The 19,453-nt window shown below is 51.7% G+C and overlaps 1 protein-coding gene across 6 annotated transcripts; it reads right to left on the bottom strand.

Moving 5' to 3' along the window:
* Positions 1-4,569: 4,569 nt before the first annotated feature.
* On the bottom strand, positions 4,570-12,701 carry Sh2b1 (SH2B adaptor protein 1). 6 transcript variants are annotated; one of them, XM_041666693.1, is made up of 10 exons: positions 12,313-12,444; positions 9,432-10,462; positions 9,062-9,163; positions 8,779-8,870; positions 8,494-8,669; positions 6,681-6,884; positions 6,301-6,512; positions 6,035-6,203; positions 5,514-5,613; positions 5,184-5,337 (listed from the first exon to the last, which is right to left on the bottom strand). In XM_041666693.1, the coding sequence occupies exons 2-10, from the start codon at positions 10,371-10,373 to the stop codon at positions 5,319-5,321; spliced, it is 2,016 nt and encodes a 671-aa protein (XP_041522627.1). In that variant the 5' UTR covers positions 10,374-10,462; positions 12,313-12,444; the 3' UTR covers positions 5,184-5,318. The 6 variants fall into 6 exon arrangements, with proteins under 6 accessions (XP_041522624.1, XP_041522622.1, XP_041522623.1 ...); XM_041666692.1 differs by having other exon boundaries at positions 5,198-5,337; positions 5,982-6,203; XM_041666690.1 differs by lacking the exons at positions 5,514-5,613; positions 12,313-12,444 and adding an exon at positions 12,504-12,701 and having other exon boundaries at positions 4,570-5,337.
* Positions 12,702-19,453: the final 6,752 nt, after the last annotated feature.

Genomic DNA, 19,453 nt, shown 5'->3' with positions numbered 1-19,453 from the left:
CCCCAGCCCCCAGCTGGTCCTTATGAGGGAGTGGGGGGGCCAGGCTCCCCCTTCCCCCAGATCAGGGATTGGCTGGCTGAGACCCCAGCAGGAGGGGTCAGAAGAGAGAGAGATTTCTGCTGACAGAGAAGAACAGTGGGCCTGCAGCCTGGGATGTCACTCATAAGGGTGGCCCCAACCCCAGGGAAGGGGGGGGCAGGGAATAAAGCCATTTTTCTGTTATCTGCTACTGACCCTGCCCCCCAGGTGCCTCAGCTTCCCCAGTTACATTAAATGCCCAACTCCAAGCTCACCCTGAGCACACCCCTCTGCCCTCAGGTCTCATGGCCCCTCAGACCTCTCCTATCTTGGCCATCCTGAGCCCCTTCCCACAGTCAGTCCTCTTCCCTGCCTATTGTGTGCAGAGGACAGAAGAAGTGCTCCAAGGGGATTCAAAGGAGAGGGGAGAGCATCTTTGGGGGGCAGAGGAAGTGGTTTTAGAGAGATAAGGGGAAGTAGGGAAGGGAGGTGGTCAAGGGGACTGGGCAGAAGATGGTAACCTTACCCTAGGGAGGGGTTGCTGCCGCCATCAACAAGGGATTTAGTGTCCAGGCCCTGGCGAGCAAAGCCAGGACCGTCTGCGTCTCCTACACTCCCCCCCGCCACGGTAGCTCAGCCTCTGGGAACACAGCCTGTAGCTCCCCCTTGAAACTGGCAGGGAATCCCCCCCTGAAGAAAATGGGACACCCAGGCAGCCAGGTAACCCAAGAGGCTACAGAATGTGCTGATGGCAGAGGGGGAGGGATAAGTGTTTCAGGGTGAGGCAGGGGAATGAGGATTTCCTCATCCCACACTGGCCTTTAATCCCAGAGGTGTAGGGGTCTCAGCAGCTCTGGCCCTGATGCAACAGTCCACAGAGGGAGTGAGGATCAGGCCTGGTGGTAGGAGTGCTTTGGAGCCGGGCCTGTCCCATGCCACAGTGCCCGGGCACAGGACCCCTGAAGCTGGATGAAGTAGACGCTCCAGAGAGGGAGGGAGGGGTAGAGATGAAGGAGCACAGAACTGAGGTGAGAGCAGAGGTGGCCCAGACTAGTCTGAGGAGAAGAGGGAAAAGAAACAGCAGGGTGCTGGCAGTGGCAGTCTGGTGGGCGTGGCCCCGGGGGCTGGGTGCAAAGCCACAAGTTGTTGCTGTAGGGCTGGTCTGGGTGTCAGCTTCCCCTGATAAAGCAGCTGCTCTGCACCACCCTTCCCAACCCCAGTTCACCACTGGGGCATTTTTTGGTTTCCACCAAGGCAACTGCTGGAGGAGCAGGCAAGGTACATAAGCCAGGATGCAAGCAGGATGGAAACTGAGGCAGAGAAGTTTCCATGGGAATCGGTGAGGGCCGACAGCATTGCAGCCCTAGAGCACAGGTCCCACGTCTACCCAGGCCTCAGTTTCCCTGAAAAGAACCAATAAGCACTTCCCACACCAGGGCTCCAGCACACAAACAATGATACAAGAAGCAGAGCCCGGAAGAACAAGAAGCTCCACTTGTTTGGGGCCGGGGTGGCCAACATGAATAGAAAGAAATGAAGGACTGAACCTCAGCTCCATCCTGCCTTCTGCCCAGACTGGGGGAAGGGTGAAATGAGGACAAGGTGTTCCTTCCCGCCCTCTTTTCACAGTTCCCACAAGCCCCTCCCCTGAAGTAGAGTCCTGCTGTGACCTGAGGTGGAGGGGCTTAGACAATGGGGTGGGAATATAGGGGGTCACATCCACGGGCATCTCCACCTGGCCCAGGACCCTCCATCTCCAGCCAGAGGCAGGCCGAGCAGCCATGGAGGCTGGGGCCCTCGCTGGCTTCTCCCCAGCAGCAGCTGGAGGAACGACAGGAGCCACAGGGCCACTGTCCTCCAGCAGCAGGAATGCCCAAACATGGAGTGGGGGAGTAGGGACGTGAGAGCTTCAAAGGAGTTGACTGAGGGAAGAAGGCAGGCTTTACAGGACACTCCTGCCAAAGAGGCTCTTTGAGGTTATTCGTGTCTGCCTCTTCCAGCTTCCCAGATAGATAAATGAAGGCCAGAGAGAAAGCTACCAGTCCAGAGCTCCAGGGATACCTACCTCACCGCACTGTGACCTGAGGTGGAAAGGGAGCAGATGAGGCCATTCCAGACCACACTCCACTACACCAAGACTGAAGGTGTTCTTGTTCCTGAGTTGGAGGAGAGGTGGAGGAGAGGGAGCGGGCAGGTTGTGAAGGGCATGAAGACAGAGCCTGGCCCATCCTTGTCCACAAATACCTAGAGGCATCTCATTGTCTCTTGGGCTCTTGTAACCAGGACATGGCAGTCTGGGGGTGTCTTTCTGCCCACCCCAGGATGGCAAGTCCCTGAAGGTGGCAGGGCATGGGGGTGGGAAGCATCTGAACACCAGTTGCCATGGATTAGAGGAGGATCAGACCTTCCCACTCTGAGGTGTTACAGGCCTCACTGGCCATTGGCTGTCTAACAGTCTCTCTTGGAGAACACAGCACAGGTCTAAAGCTGCCCTCTGCCCAACCTCCACAACAGGCCAATTCAATCCCTATTCAAGGCCAAGATTTGGGGAGCCCCAGGGATGAGGTAAAACAAAACAAGAGCCAGCAGGCTTCCCCCTACCAACCCCCACTCTAGATAGCCTATGAGCTCAGCTGTCTCCTGTCCATCTCCCCACAGAACCAACACAGGGCTCAGAATAGCAAGGTCATGAGCGTGGGTAGGGCCTCTTGGAGGTGGGGCACAGGCTGAGGGACAGAAGATGGGCCACTCCACTTTCCCAGGGGAGGGGGCGAGACAATGGTGAGGTGGGAGGGAGGGTAGCAAGCAGGTGGGAGGGGAGAGGGAGGATAACACAGCAAGTGGGGGAGGGAGGGAGGGTAGCACAGTAGGTAGGGGAGGGGTGAGACAGTGGTGAGGTGGGAGGGAGGGTAGCACAGCAGGTGGGGGAGGGGTGAGACAGTGGTGAGGTGGGAGGGAGGGTAGCACAGCAGGTGGGGGAGGGGCGACAGTGGTGAGGTGGGGAGGGAGGAAGGGTAACAGTCTTCAGATCCTACTTTCCTTCTAGCACCCCTGCCCCCACCTCTAAACTGGGATGCCAGGGCACCCCTGCTGGAGAGCATAGATGCGGTGCTGAAAGATGTATTCAGGGCAGGGTCTATAGTAAAAACTGGGAGTTTGGTGGTGGCGGTAGTAATTGTAAACCCCATGCCAACAGCTGGACCTCACGGAAGAGAACTAGTAGGGATGGGGAATATGTAGAAGCTATACCCAGATAACTGGAACTTGTGACTTTAGTTCTTAATTCTCTTCTTTTTGGGTTTTTTTTTTTTTTTTTTTTTTTTTTTGAGACAAGGTTTCTGTCACCCTGGCTGTCCCAGAATTCACTCTGTAGACCAGGCTGGCCTTGAACAGAGATTCACCTGCCTCTGTCTCCCAAGTGCTAGGTTTAAAGGTGTGCACCACCATTGCCCGGCTTGGAACCTGTGATTTTCAAGGAATGCCTTGAGACGTGTATAAACTCAGAGACAAATATTTCGCCAAGTCATGTCAGCAGTACCAACTAAGATGAAATTTCACATCTCGTGGAGGATGCCAAGGCCCAGAGTCACTTGCCTTGCCCCCAGGTCCATATAGCAAACGAGAGGCAGCACCAGGACCCAGAGCCAGGACTGTCATCCAGGCTCTAACAAAGGAGCCTCTGCAGTCAGCCGTGGGCTGCTACAGTAAGTTCTTCCAGCTGTGTGACTCCAGCGCCTTCTACCTACTTTCTTCCTAGGATGGGAGCTTTCACTCAAAAACTTCAGCACAGCAAAGGCCTTGGGTGAGCAGAAATCCATCTTTCACTGTCTCACCCCATTAAAGAACAAGCCGCAGGTGTGGCAGTGTGATCCATTCAGCTCCAGGTGGCTGAGGTGGGGGATCACAAGTTCTGGTTACATAAAGAGACACTGTCTTCAAAGAAACCTTCACCCCTAAAAGAAAACACACTGGACCCCCCAAGAACTGTTGAGCTCTGCAAACCAAGTGAACTATAGAGATGTGGTTCCAAAGGCCTTAGAATAGAGTGAAAAGGACTGGGCCCAGGCCAGCTCTGTGAGCTCAGAAGACGCCTCATCCACTTGACACAGATTTTGGGGTTTGGTTTTTTTTTTTTTTTTTTTGGTTTTTCAAGATAGGGTTTCTCTGTAGCTTTGGAGCTTGTCCTGGAACTCATTCTGTAGACCGTTCTGTAGTTCTTTTTTTTTTTTTTTTTTTTTTTGATTTTTCGAGACAGGGTTTCTCTGTAGCTTTTTGGTTCCTGTCCTGGAACTAGCTCTTGTAGACCAGGCTGGCCTCGAACTCACAGAGATCCGCCTGCCTCTGCCTCCCGAGTGCTGGGATTAAAGGCGTGCGCCACCGCCGCCGCCCGGCCCGTTCTGTAGTTCTTGAACTCATAGAGATCCACCTGTCTCTGCTTCCCGAGTGCTGGGATTAAAGGCGTGCGCCACCACTGCCTGGCCACTGGAGACAATTTTATTCACCTGTCCCAGGTCCCACTCCAAACACTAGCCACAGCCATCATGATGGAACTAAGATAAACCCTTTATTTATTTATGCTTTTCCATTTTGTTTAAAACAACAACAACAACCTTAATATAACTGACAGCCCTTCCCCCTCACCCTTGCTTGGGTTGGGGGTTATTAGTGGGGAAATAGCCCCCAAGGATGGGGCTGACCATGAGAGCCCCTCAGGGAGGTAATGGAGCCCAAGTCCTTGGCCTCGGGGCAAGGGCACCTGTAGTGTAATAACTGGGGACTTAACAGGGCTCTTGAACCTCTACTTGTACCAACATATATGCCCTTGGATGACAAGGGTCAGGAAGCATGTGGGGAGGGGACTCCCACTTTCCTCAGTGTCCCTACCCAGCCCAGTCTCACAACTTAAGGCTGGGAGCAGGAAAATGGAGGGTGGGCAGGTATCTCACACAAAGGAGTACTGATTATTAATGGCTCGGGGGTGGCCCCCTTCTTCTCCATTGCCCCCTAGTGGTAGCTGCTGGAGCTGCACCATTAGGGACACCCCCAAGTCTCCACCAGTGCCAGCGCCACCCTGAGCCTCAGTGCCAGGTGCTATGGCCTCTTCCAATTCAACCATGGGGACCAGCTCAGCCATGGGGACCAGCTCTTCCTGGACCCCTCCACCGCCCGCTTTCTCTTTCTCTTGCCTCTCTTTGGCTGCTGCGGCTGTGGTGGCCGCCACTTCTGGCGCCCCCGACGCCTCTTCTGCCCCAGGATGTGGGGGATCTGTCCATGGAGGGGGTTCAGGGGGCTGGGTTGGGTCACGGGAGGTGTTCCGTTCTGGATAGGAATGGTAAGAAGACACATTGATTGTGGAAGGAAGTGAGTTCTTGTGGTGGCCTCCCCTTTGCTTGTCCTCCCCAAGGAGCCATGTGCTATCTCCCATATCCCATCTCCTGAGCAACCCCCCTCCATGGAAGATGAATCATGGGCGGCGGTGAGAGGACCACACTTACACACAGTCACTCGCTCCGAAGGGCAGGAGGGTGGAGGAGGCATCGGGGTAGCATCGGTCGCCCTCGCACACCCCTGCATGGCTCCCAGCCTGCTCCCGGCCTGGGGGGGGGGGGCAACGTGGGGATAGATGGGATGGTGGGGTGGGGGAAAGTGAGAGATCAGACAGGGACATCAGACATCAAGGGAGGAAGGAGGGGGAACAGACCACGAATCCCCCAAAAGGTCAAAGACAAGGCCAAGGAGGATGGGTGAAGGAGACAGACAATGATGGAGCGGGAGGATCCGATGGAATGGGAATGCACCACCCGACTCTACCACCCAAGGCCCCATGAGGAGCCTCTGCCTGCCTGCATCCTGTCAGCCTTCCATAGTCCCTGCAGGTCCCTGCCCAGGTACCTTGACTGCCCTGTTCCCCACTACCAGGGCCTCTCCTCCAACCCCCCACCCCGTCTTCCTGGCACACACACCTCACTTCTTGGGTGCACGGGCACCTCCTCCCCTGCAGACCTGCTCTGCTCACCCTGCTGCCGCTGGGAGGGCACATAGCTGACAAGGACAACATCACTGGAGCCTCCAGACTCCAGAGGGATGGGATGCACCCGGAAGTGCTCAAGCATATCGAAAATGGACTGGAACCACAGATGTTGGACCCGGCACTGACCCTCCTCATTCAGTGACAAACGCAGGTGCTGAGGGCAGGATGAGCAAGTAAGGTGGGAGCTCCCGGGACAAGGGCTCTTCCAGATCCACCCAACACTGCCCAACAGAATTCCCTAGACCACTCACCTTGGCCTTGCCCTGGAAGTTGAAAGTGAGGACATATTCACCACGTCTTGTCTCACTCTGACGTACCAGGAAGACACCATGGGAGCCAGTGCCTCCTTCCAGCACTAACTGGGCAGCCTTGAGTCGAGAAAGCATGCCATGGAACCAAGGATACCCTGAGAGGGGCTGATCCCCCTCAGCTCCCTCGGACTCTCCCTGGAACAGGAATGACCCTGCAGGAGGAGAGAGAGGGGAAACCAGCTGTCAGAGGTTTCTTCCTAACCTTGTTTTCCCCTTGAGATGCCTCCTTCCCAGACAGGTCACTAGTTGCTCCTGGGTTTGACCCCTCCAGTTCCAATCCAGGACCACAAACCAAAGATAGATACACATGCACCTAATACCTGTGGCTGCTTCTGGAGTATCCAGGGGTGGGTAGGGGGTTGAGAGGGGATGAACTGTCCCTGCTGGGGGTCCCTCCTCAATGGGAATGCGAGGGGGCAATTCTGGAGGAAGCAGTTCCATTGAGTCAAAGTGGGAGGCAGCAATGGAGGCAGAGCTAGGGGAGAAGGACGCTGATGGCCGGTCAGAAAGGCCCCCATAAGCCCCTGAAAGAAAATGGAAGAGGTCGAACTTGAGAACGCCACAGGTTCTTCTCCTAGATACCTGGGCTCCTACCATCTCCCAGTCGGCTGTCCACTTGTGTGCCCAGCCCCCGCACACCTCTAGAGGACTGACCCTGATGGATTTTTTACGATGGTTCTGACTTACACTGCTTGCACTGCTGAGAGACCATGGTTATTTCGAGGAGGTCCTAGAATCCAAATGTCCCTATGTCTTTTCTGAATCAACAGCTGAAAGATTATTGCAATGGTTGGTGGGGTGAGGGATAGAAGCCCTGAAAAATGTCCATGTTAGAAAGGAGCCCTCTCAGACTAGGAAAGAAAACTACCGACTTGAAGCACATCAAAAACTCTTGTCATGAGGTACACTCCTGTACCGAGCTCTCAGAAGGCTGAGCTTGAGGCTTGCAGGTCAGCCTAAAGCACACATAAGAGTTGGGAACACACTTCTGTGACAGAGTGCTTGCCTACCAAGACCAAAGTCCTGGTTCAGTCATCACTGACAAAAGGGGAAAAATCCTCTTTCCCATTAACCCCTTAGGCTGAATCAATCAACTCGGTTTTTACTTTTACTCCCCGTGAGTTTTTTCCTTTGGTCATGTTAGCCTATGCACTTTTCATGGATCTGGTGCTCCACTCTTCCCTCACCTCCGTGTAGCATCCTGTCTATTCTATTTCCTTGTTCTCTTCCTCCTGACTTCCCAAGAGGCTCCTGGCACGGGCTGCTCAGAGGACACTAAGCAGAGTCCCCATTTTGGAGACCTGCTTTTTATTGGAAATAAGGTCTTACCAGTTCAGCTACAGAGAACCCAAGGAGACCAAAGACCCCTTTGAAATATCTGAGTTCTCCATCCACTCCAAAGCCTAGCATGCAGCCAGTGATATACTAGGGCCTAACTGAACATCTGCCAAACCTCAGGCCTAAGCCAGCAGACATATCACCATATCGCTTAGAAAACAGGCATGTCAGGAACTAGGTTAGCATAGCCCATCTTTGTCAGAAACCTCAGGAAATCCATTTCCGCCCTGTGGTCTTAGCTACTTGCAATCTGATGTAAGGGCTACACTAGCTCTAGCAATCCCTATCTATGAGAGCTCTTTTGCTGACTGAATGCAGCTTGAGTACCAGGCACTATGAAGCTGAAACTCAAAACCAAGGGTCAGGAGAAAAGGGTAAAGTAGAAGCAGAGACTAGAAGGTGAGTTAGGCCAGACAGATAAATATCTTTCTGAATACATGAGTGTTACGTCAGACTAAAAGAAAAAGTGCAAAGGTCACTGACATGCTGAGATGCACGACCAGACTCAAACAGGTGTCCACAAGGAACTCTGGAAGCCCACAGAAGAGAACCACTACTTCCAGACATGCGGCAGCCTGCAGGCTTGCGGAAAAGTCAAAGGGCTGAGTGAAAGAGGTTGGAGAGGGGTTTGGTGGAGCCCATGCACAGCGGTGATAGTAATGGGGCTAAATGGCCAGCAATGATGTAATAGCACATGGTATGCCCAGAGACAAGATACAAGCAGTCAGTAGGCTGTCGGTAGAGCAGCTAGGAAGTAAGAGCCTGGCCCAGTGGCTCTCGAAGGCTCTACATTACCCTGCGACAGGCGGTCGTTACTCTCGCTGGCTCCCAGCAGCAGATCCTGGCTGGGCAGACTCTCTGAATGATTCAGGCAGGGCAACTCCAGGCTGTCTGTGTTATCCTTTGTGAGGAAGGAGGTCCCGGGGGCCAGGGGAAGGGTCATGGGACGGGGGCTGATAGCAGGGCAGGGTCTACAAAGACAGGGAAAGTGGTGCTGGGGAGAAAATCACCAGGACAAAGACGCAGGCTGCTCCCCTACCCACCTCCAGACCCCCTCCAGCACAGAAGCAAGCTTCTTACCCAGGGCTTAGGCACTCCTGGATGTCAGACACCCAGGCCTTCACATGAAGTGCATCAGTTGTCTCCAAAATGTACTCTGAAGGGCCTTCTACCTACAGGGCCGAGAGGTGGGGCTTCAGCCAGAGCAGGGGGTAGGAGGCCTACAGGTCATATCCCACAGCCGCAGGCACAGACTCAAAGCCTGTCCTGACATATATTCATCCTGCTGCCAAAGACACGTGCCTAAATCTATCAAGAGCATTCTCAAGCACAAACACTCTCTGGGGGCAGAGCTTAGACCTACCTTAACCACAAACGTGTTCTCCCTGTCTGGCATCTCTAGGGCTGTGGCTGTGCGGACATCAGTGATAGTAGAGCAGGGAATGCTGAGTCGGGGCCGGGAAGCCTAGGTGGGAAAATAAGAATCAGTCTTTTAGTGTGGCCAAGGCCAGCTGCTCCCCGCTCTGTGCATCCACCTTTCCTGCCTAGGAAAGGTGAAATAGTTAATAGCTGTTTGGTCCACCAAAGACAACTGACTTGAGAGCCCACAGTTAGCACTAAATCCCGGGCGGCAACATTGAGTACATGGGCTTCCAACACCACTGCTATCTACAGAGCCACACGACCTCTTCAGCCATTGTCACTTCCGGCCACCCACTCTCCTGTGGGCTCACCTTGGGTGGTACGAAGAACTCCAAGCGACTTCCTCCTCCTCCTTCTCCTTCACTTCGGAGCAGTAGGCGACACTTCTGCCACTGAGGCTGCCCTCCTCCCCCTGAGGTCAGCCCAGCTGCCCCTCCTCCACGACCCACTCCTGCTGGGTCAGGGGCAGCTTCTTCAGCCCCCATGAAACTGAGCAGCTCTTCTCTCTGTACCATTCCTGCTCCATCTTTCAAGGCTCCCCCTCCACGGCTCAGTCTCAGCCTCTCAAAGCGGTGAGTCCATCTCTCCCCAGGGGATGTGCCATCACTAGCCAGTCCCCTACCAACTGTCCCAGCACCACCAGAGGAGTTGGAGTTGCTGTTTCCACCTAGGACTGGAGGGCCTGCTGTGGTCTCCAGAGGCCCAGTTGGGGAGGAAGAGTCAACGGCCCCCCGCCACTGCAGGATGCCTCGTACAGAGCCTCTGACCGAGCGACCCACTGAACGTAGGGAAAAGCGTTTCTTGAGTTTCGGCTTTGAGGATGTTGTAGAGGAGGAAGAGACTGAGGAAGGAAGGGGGCCAGCTAGGTCCTCCGAAGATCGAGATGGGCCCAACACAGCCAAGGGCCCACCCACCCTGCAGCTTTCAATGGACAAGTCATGCAGTGGTGCAGTCTCCACACCAGGGCTCAGTGGGGCCAAGACAGGTGGGGAGAGTGAGCCCGAGGCCCGGGCCACCTCAGCTTCGAAGTGCTGCAGGAATAACTCAGCGAAACGGCCAGAAAAGGCAGCTTCTGCTCCAGGCTCTGCATACTGTGGGTGGGAGGCCAGGTAGAGGCGAAAACGGCGGGCGAGATCCAGGGCAGCGGCCCTCGCATGGGACTCACAGAACTCTTGCCAACTTGGGGGAGGGGGTGGTGGCAGCGCTGGCGGAGAAGGGAAGGCCCCATCCTCCGGGGAAGGGGCACCATTCATGATGGGCCCCAGGAGGAGGACAACGGCAGCCTGTGAGGAGGGGCAGCAAAGGAGAAAGTGGCCAGAAGACACGGGGTGAACAGCAACAGCTGTAGAAGGAAGAAAAAAGCATATATATTGAGTCACTGCACAGGTGAGATTGGGGTGTGTCCCGGCCCAAGCCAGGAACTCCCACCCAGATTCCTCAGGGGCAACAGAAGAAGAGAACTAAACTGCTTGGCCCTCGTCAAGATCCACACCCCACATATACTCCAGGGATAAGGGATGCCCAGCCCAATGTCCACCCTGCATCTTTCCTGCTGCCTTTGCTACTACTCCCTCTGCTGTGGAATCCAGGAAAGAGAGGACCTTACAGATCACCACTGTCCCTTCTCAAGCAAAGCCTTCCCTAACTACCACACACTTTCCACAAGGTCATTTTACCATTCCCTGGAAAACTCAATAACCTCTTCAGATGAGGAAACAGAGACGTCAAACAAATTCCAGAATTCAGAGTCAACTGTGTTTTCCACTGCATAGGTCTAGTCTCCAGGAGCTGACTGGACCAGCCTCAACCACAGCTCCTATTGCTCTGTTCTCAGGGGGCCAAAGGGATGCAGAGATTACAGAGCTTGGAGACCTCGCTTCCTAGGCCCAATCTGTCTTCAAAGCGGATCCTACAACCCAGCACTTAAGCCCTGTATGGAACTTCAGAGTGTCTAAAGACCAACCTCTGGGTTGCCCCCTTTAGTCTAGGGCTGTCTGGCAGGAGCACTAGAGAAAAAGAGATGGTGTGTTGGTTGAGGGCAAGTCTTTACTGGCCACATAAGTAAAGCATCACAAGAAGCTGGGGCTCAAGACTTTCTCTCTCTGGGGAATAAGCCCTAAAGCCTGTGAGACTTGGTGAAGCCCAGCTCAGCCCACCTGTTAGCTGTGTGCACCCAGCTTCTGCATGTGTGAAACACAGCTAGTAATCTCTACCTGCTACAGCTGTCAGGAGACATGAAATGACAGGGTACATGTCTGTGCTCGACACAAAGTAAGCACACAAGACACAACTGTCCTCTTCACGATGTCTTTGGGGGAGAACAGTATTATATGGGTCCTGCTGGCTCTAAGAGAAACTAGAGGGGACAGCTTCTGATGGTGTCACAACTCAGTCACCACGAGAAAGTGGCAAAGATAGGCATGAAATTTACAACCAATAGCTCTTTGGTGAGTGGTCCTGCCCTATGAGAGAAGACAAGATGACTGCCCAGGACAGCTCAGGAAAGTCTCCCCCAAACTACCAGGGATGTCCATCTCCTCATCAAACCCACAACCAAGGCTGTAAGTCAGAGACCCTCCTCCCCATCCTCCTTGGCCTAAGCCCTACACACTCCGATGGCCCCAACCACAGGGACAACTCCAAACCAGGGAGTAGCTGCCAGGAGATGCGGGAGTCACAGAGCACAGGGGAACCGGGCCAAGAGGTGCAGGCACAGCAGAGACAGTCCCCAGCCAGAGGCTACCTCGGCTCACACAGGCCCACCCAGCCCTCGGCACCACTGGCCGACCCAGCCCCCTTCAGGCCCGCTGACCCTGCGGTTCCTGGACTGGTGACTCAGTTTCTCTTCTGCCAAGAAGGCTCAGTCACAATTTCCCGGTGCACCTGCCTCTTGGCTTAGTTCTGACATTCCAGAAGGGCGGGTGGCGGAGGGTGCAGGCTGCGCTCCACGTTTGGACCCTTCAGGCCCAGTGGTCAATCACTCAGACCCGATCCTAATCGCTGGACACCCTCCACATACCCCGAGGCCGGAGACTCCGGGGGACGAGCCCTATCTGCTGCCCTCTCCGGAGCCAAGCACCCCTCCAGCTCCGAACCCCCACGCCCACCCCCGCCCAGGTTCCTCAGGCACCAGGGTCGAGTCCCGGAGAGAATAGAGACACTTGAATAGGGGGGTTCCGGTTCCGGTCCCACCTGCATCTCGGTCCCCGCGCTCAGCTCCGGCGGTGGCGGCGGCGGCGGCGGCGGCCGCAGCTCCCGCTCCCTGTGCCCCCCGCCTCCGCGACGAGCTCTCAGCACGCGCTTCTGCGCAGGCGCCGGGACGGGTTTTCTCGACGCGGAAGGAAGCGACCATAGAGAAGAACAGAGAGAGGGAGGGCACTTACGTACTCACTTCCGCCATCGTTCTCGGCGCAGAACTTTGAGGCGCTAGCCTGACGCGGGTCTCACCGAACTCCGTGGCCTCTGCAGTTGTAACTAAAAGAGATCACTGAGACAACTGTGGGAAGGAGTTGGGTCCCGGCCGATTGTCCTCTGAAGCGAATTCGAGGCAAAGGCGAGAAGGCAACCATAGAGAAGGCACCTGAGCGGAGAGAGTAGCCGCCCAGTACGGGGAATCAGCGAGATGATAAAGCTCTTTGAAGAGCTGGCTGCAGCCTAGAGCGCCTGGCCCTGCACTGAGGGGGACACGGACACCGCCCCCAGGGAGTTGGGCGACTGAAGAACCGGTGACCTTGGGAAGCCGAAAGAGCGGGTGAAACCTGAACTTACAACCTTGGCTTTTCAGAGGAAAGGGACGAGGTGGTCCAGAAGGGCACCACCTTAGGTAGGACCTAAAGATGGGGCGGCAATAGCGAGGTCAGTTTCAGACATGCTTGGGGGACATCAGGAGGTACGTGGACATAGAACTTGAAGATCAAGCGACTCTTCACGTTTCAGGGATGGAGACCAGACGGTACAAAACGTTGTTGAAACCTTGCGCACAAATACTTTCTAGCAATCCAGGCTCGCGCTGATCCAGCTTCACTGCGGTTTAAGCAATTGAAAAAGCCAGAGTAAATTGCGATCGTTGACCGGGGACAAGTTACCGCTCATCTGTAACTCGCCGTCTGTGATTGTACTTTTTCTCATGCATTTGTCTTCACCCACAGAGCGGCTCTTGTCTCTTGGTGGCAAGATAGCTTTTTGTCCGTATTCATATAAGTCCTGATAGCTTAGTAACTTAGTTTAAGAAACATCCCTCATTTCTGAGATCTCCGATAAAATTTCCAGAACCAGGCTAGTGAGATGACTCGGTGGATAAAAGTGCTTGTGTTTGCTCTGCAAGCCTGATGACCAGAGTTCTATCCCCAGAACACACTGTAGAAAGAGAAAGGACGCTGGAAAGGTGTCCTCTGATCTCCAACATACCTTACATGCTGTGTGTCGTAGTCCGCCCCCGCCTCCCCCATATACACATACACACAATAGTAATGATAAAAATTTAAATAAATTATGGGGCTGGGAAGAGAGCTAAATGATTAAGAGCACTAGCTGCTCTTGCAGAGGACCCAGGTTCAATCCTCAACACCCACATGGTGGTTCAGAACTGTAACTCCAGTTCCAGGGAATCGGTGCCCTCTTCCGTCCTCCACAGGGATACACAGGCAGGTAAAACACAACTAAAATAAATAAATAAATAAAAATAAATAAATAATATTAATTAAAAAAAAAACTTAAGCCGGGAAGTGGTGGTTCATGCCTTTAATCCCAGCACTTGGGAGGCAGTTGGATCACTGAGTTCGAGGCCAGCCTGATCTATATAGATCGAGTTTCAGGACAGTCAGGGCTACACAGAGAAACCCTGTCTTTAAAAAAATAATTAAAAACTTCCAGAGCCAACTAGCTGACTGGATCAAGTGCCATCTTGGAACCCAGAGGCGAATGACCCAGAATATGGAGATGGATAAGTGGCCTGTCTCACTCACATAAAGAATGTTGATGGCTCGGTGGTTAAGAGCACTGACTGCTCTTCCAGATTCAATTCCCAACACCCACATGGCAGCCCACAGCTGTCTGTAACTCCAATTCTAGGGGATCCAGCACTCCCATACAAACATACACTGCAGGCAAAACAATGCACTAAAAATAAATGTTTGTCTAAGGGTGCCACCCCACCCCCATGGAGTTAGAAAATCTTTTTTTTTTTTTTTTTTTTTTTTTGGAGTTAGAAAATCTTAGAAAGAAAAAACAAGTTCTGGCTCTTTTTTTTCCTTTTCTTTTCTTTTTCTTTTTTTGATTTTGTTTTGTTTTGAGACAGGGTTTCTCTGTGTAGTCCTGGCTGTGTTGGATGAGAACTCGCTCTGTAGACCACACTGGCCTTGAACTCACAGAGATCCACCTGCCTCTGCCTTCCCCTGCCTGAATGGCTTTTGTTTTGTTTTGTTTTTAAATATTTATTTATTATATATACAATTTTCTGTCTGTGTGTATGCCTGAAGGTCAGAAGAGGGCACCAGACCTCTTTACAGATGGTTGTGAGCCACCATGTGGTTGCTGGGAACTGAACTTAGGACCTTTGGAAGAGCAGGCAATGCTCTTAACCGCTGAGCCATCTCTCCAGCCCGACTTTTGTTTTTTTAAAGAGATAAAAAAAATTTGTTATGTATATGTGTGATTTGCATGCATGTACAGTGCCCCCAGAGACCAGAAAAGGACATCAGATGCCCAGGAACTGGAGTTACTCTTGGAATTGAACCACCATGTGGGTTCCAGGAATCAAGCCTGGGTCCTCTGCAAGAGCAGTAAGTACTCTTAACTACTGGGCTTTCTCTCCAGCCCCATGGCTTAGCCAGTCTTAAATTACCCAGGCTGTAACCCAGACCATCAGCTCACAGACACCTTTGTTGGGATCTTCGTTACCAGGATTATCCAACTCTTACCACTTCAAAGGAAGAGCCAATGAAGGGGTTCCCTTTCCTATGGTCCGCAGACCATACCCTCCCTATCCCTGTAGTTTACCTGTCCATCATCAACAACAGACATGGTTCCAGAATACAGAAGAGGAAAGGACTGTTGATAAGTTAGGATGTGTTTGGATATGTTGTGTCTAAATTGTCCCAGCTTTGGGGGGAGGTGCTGCGGGGGGAGTCAAACCCAGGGCCTGGAACATACTAGATATTTTAAGTTACTTCCAGCATGTGGGAGTGTCATATCAATCTGTTGATTTCATTGGTTAAGCAATAAAAAAACTGCTTGGCCCTCATAGGTTAAAACATAGGTGGGCGGAGTAAACAGAACAGAATGCTGGGAGGAAGAGGAAGTGAGCTCAGACTCGACAGCTCTGCTCTCTGGAGCAGAGATGCCATGCTCCCCTCTCCAGGGCAGACGCATAGTTCTGCTCTCTGAGGCGCACGCGATGAAGCAAGCCGCCAGGTCAGACATGGTGAATCTTTCCCGGTAAGACTGGGGCTACACAGATTATTAGAGATGGGTTGATCGGGATATCAGAATTAGCCAGTAAGGGCTAGAGCTAAAGGGCCAAGCAGTGTTTAAAAGAATACAGTGTCCGTGTAATTATTTCGGGTAAAGCTAGCCATGTGGGCGGCAGGGTGCCGGGGACGCAGCCCAGCTGCTCCTTTTACAACACCAGCAGCCAATCAAATTTCCAAAATGATTGAAATATTTTGATATTGTAGTCACTTGGTCACAGATTTGGTTTGGTGTGATCAACAAACTGGTTATTTTGTTTTGCTTTGTTTTATTTTCAAATGATTTATTTTTCTTATTTTATGTGCATTTATGTCTTGTCTGCATGTATGTCAGTATGAGGGTGTTGAATCTCCTGGAGTTGGAGTTACAGACAGTGGTAAGCTGCCATATGCGTGCTGAGAATTGAACCTTGGTCCTTTGGAAGAGCAGCCAGTGCTCTTAACCTCTGGGCCATCTCTCCAACCCCTGAACTGAAGTTTTTTGTTTGTTTTTGTTTTGATTTGGTTTTCCAGATAGGGTTTCTCTGTGTAACAGTCCTAGCTGTCCTGGCAGGCCGTTCTTTGTGGGTTTGAAGCTAACCTGGTCTATGTAGTTTCAGGACAGCCAGATCTACATTGGTGAGACCCTGCCTCCAAAGAACAAAAACAAACAAAAAACAGAAACGAAAGAAAATATAGTTACCTGTAGTTAGTGGCTACTCGCTAAACAGGGGAAGAGCCCTGTGCAAGCAGGTGGAGCTATCTAGCGGAGCTGCAGTCACAGTCGGAGTTGTGCAAAGCAGCTTGCTGATCAGACATTGGATATGGAAGAGACTGGGCCCAGGGCCTCTGTAGAACAGTAAACATTTAACAGGAAGCCACAGAAGAAGAAAGCTGGGTCCTGTTTCCCAGGAACATTAGAAATGAGATCTGTGTGATTTGTTCAAAGAGGAAGAGGGGCAAAGGAGCACCCTGCCCCAAAAGTGGCTAAAAGAAACCAGGGAGCCTGGTAAGCATGTGGTGCCAGTGAGTGAACAGTTGATTTGCATCCCATAAGAGAATACAGGATATAAATTATTCCTCAGGTTTGTGCAGCCATAGGAGAGCTAGGCCTTTTGCAAATCAACCTCCCTGAGCCACTGGTCCAAGTCTGCCCTGGAAGGTGTCAATTCCCGGGCCCTTGTGCTAAAGCAGAGGCTCCAGTAGCTGAGTGTGTCCCTCAAAATATATGAATAATATAAATTGAGCCAGGCAACATGGCTCATGCCTGTTATCCAGGCACTAGGGGAGGCTAATGGAGAAAGAATGAGATGAGTTTGAGACCAGCGTGGACTTCTGTTTTCAAGAAGTGAAGCCAGGCATAGCGGCACACAGCTTTAATCGCAGCATTCTGGAGGCAGAAGAGTCAGGGCTCTATGAGTTGGAGGCCACCCTGGTCTACATAGAAATTTCTGGGTCAACAGGAGATGCATAATAAGACTGTCTCAAAACTAACTAAATTGGGAAGCTAAAAAGATGGCTCAGCAGTTAAGAGCACTGGCTGTTCTTCCAAAGCCTCCGGGTTAATTTCCCAGCACCAGTATGGCAGCTCACAACGATCTGTAACCCCATTTCCAGGAGATCTGACACCCTCACACAGATGTGCATGTAAAACACCAATGCACATAAAATAAAAATAAATTAATCTTTAAAAAAAAAACTAAATTAGCTGGTTTGGCAGTTCATACCTTTAATCCCAGCAACCAGGAAGCAGAGGCAGATGGATTTCTGTGAGTTTGAGGCCAACCTGATCTATAGAGAGAGTTCTGGACAGTCAGAGCAACACAAAGAAACCCTGTCTTAACAAAACCAAACCAAACAAATAAAAAAACTATATAAGACTAGAAAGATGATTTTAAAAAAATGAGAGTAGTTGCTTTTCTTGAGGACCTGGGTTCAATTCCTGGCACCCACAAGGTGGCTCACAACCATCTGTAATTCCATATATACATACACACAGGCAAAAATACATACACATAAAATAAATACTGAAAAAAAAATCCAGGTGTGATGGTACACATCTTTAATCCCAGCAGAGGTAGGGGCAGGCAGATGGCTGTGAGTCTTTTTTTGTTTGTTTTTGTTTTAGATTTATCATGTATATGTTAGGAATAATCTTTTTTGTTCTTTTTTTAAAAATATTTATTTATTTAATATGTATACAATTTTCTGTCTGTAGGTATGCCTGCAAGCCAGAAGAGGGCACCATACCCCATTACAGATGGTTGTGAGCCACCATGTGGTTGCTGGGAATTGAACTCAGGACCTTTGAAAGAGCAGGCAATGCTCTTAATCTCTGACCCATCTCTCCAGCCCCCAGGAATAATCTTAAAATAATCCTCTCCGGCTGGGCGGTGGTGGCGCACGCCTTTAATACCAGCACTTGGGAGGCAGAGGCAGGCGGATCTCTGTGAGTTCGAGGCCAGCCTGGTCTACAAGAGCTAGTTCCAGGACAGGCTCCAAAACCACAGAGAAACCCTGTCTCGAAAAAGAAAAAAAAATCCTCTCCACCAACACAAATAATTCCGATCAGACCAGATTAGACGAAATCAATGCCCATGTTTAGTGCAGCACTCCGGGGTGGCTGGAGAACATGGTGGGGGGAGAGAGAAACAGAGGGGGCAAAACCCGAAAACCATGTGTTCTTTTTTCTTGGTCGCAGCCTAAATAAATAGCCTGTGGGAGTGGTCCTGGCTCTCCCTGGGGAGGGGTCAGCGCTTGGGCCGGCTTTTCTGGAGATGGAGTCCAGACCAAAGCCACTCCCAGGGGAGGGGGCTTGAGATGGAGCTTTCTGTTCCATTGGTGCTCCAAGGATGAATGCCGGGGGCTGGGGTAACGCTTTCAACCAATCTTCCCAGACTCTTTGGATATAGGGGTGTTAGAGAGCTGGGGTCTCACTTTTAATCAAACATCCCAGAGTCCTTGGATATGGGGGCATAGATTCAAGTCTGGCTACTTTCTGCGGGCATGGAGCAACGTGGAAGAAGGTAGAGCTGGAAGGTGGGCTCACACTTGGCGAGAAGAGTGGCTGGGATGGCACCTGGTTTACTATCATCCTGGAGTCCTCAGGCAGCTGCTTTTTGAGGGAGATGAGAAGGCAGGTGACTAGGAGAAAAAAATATTGTTATTATTGGCCCTATGAATGGGGCTAGTCATGGAAGTTATTAACTGCCAGAAAGAATGGAATAGGAAAGTGCCCTGGTTGTACAGGTGAGGCTCGGGTGTATAATTGGGACACAATAGCAGATAAAACCAGATTTTAGTTGGCAGGTGTCCTTGATCCAGGAGAGTTGGTACTGATGGTGAAGTCCTAGGAACTAGTGCGGGTGTTTGTATTGTCTGGAGAGCACTTTGTCTTGGCCCAGGCAGTAGGAGTGACCTGTAAAATATGCTTGAAACTGGGTGGGGTTAAAATAGGCTTTGACTTGGTGGTCCCCTTTTGGACCACAAGGCCAGTAGGGTAGGGGACCCATTAACTTTTGGTCTTTCCATTGATCAACTTGAGCTGTACAGTGAGACTCTCTTCAAAATAAATAAAATGAGGACTGGAAAGATTATCAGTCAGTGATTAAGAGTACTTGCTGCTCTCCCAGAAGAGCTGGGTTCAATTCCCAGTACCCATATGGATGCTCAAAACTGTAAATCCATTTCCAAGGGATCTAAACATCCTCTTCTGGCCTCTTTGAGCATGAAGCACACGCATAGTACAAACAGACATTCAGGCAAAACCTATACACATAAAAATAAATAAGTCAGACAGACATGATGCAATACAGCTTTAATCCCAGCACTTGGAAGGCAGAGGCAGGTGAATCTCTATAGGTTTGAGGCTAGCCTGGTCCATATAG

Source organism: Microtus oregoni, unplaced genomic scaffold (genome assembly GCF_018167655.1).
Source record: "Microtus oregoni isolate MIOR12 unplaced genomic scaffold, Mior012 000016F_ref0000370, whole genome shotgun sequence".
Lineage (NCBI taxonomy): Eukaryota > Metazoa > Chordata > Mammalia > Rodentia > Cricetidae > Microtus > Microtus oregoni.
This window is presented reverse-complemented; position numbering and strand designations above follow the sequence as displayed.

Coding starts and splice junctions, on each gene's coding strand:
- Sh2b1 (XM_041666690.1), bottom strand. CDS start 10,373: ATGAATGGTGCCCCTTCCCCGGAGGATGGGGCCTTCCCTTCTCCGCCA. Junction 6,885..8,493: donor TAACGACCGCCTGTCGCAGG/GTAATGTAGAGC, acceptor ATTTTCTTTCAG/GGGCTTATGGGGGCCTTTCT. Junction 6,513..6,680: donor TACTCCAGAAGCAGCCACAG/GTATTAGGTGCA, acceptor CTCCTCCTGCAG/GGTCATTCCTGTTCCAGGGA.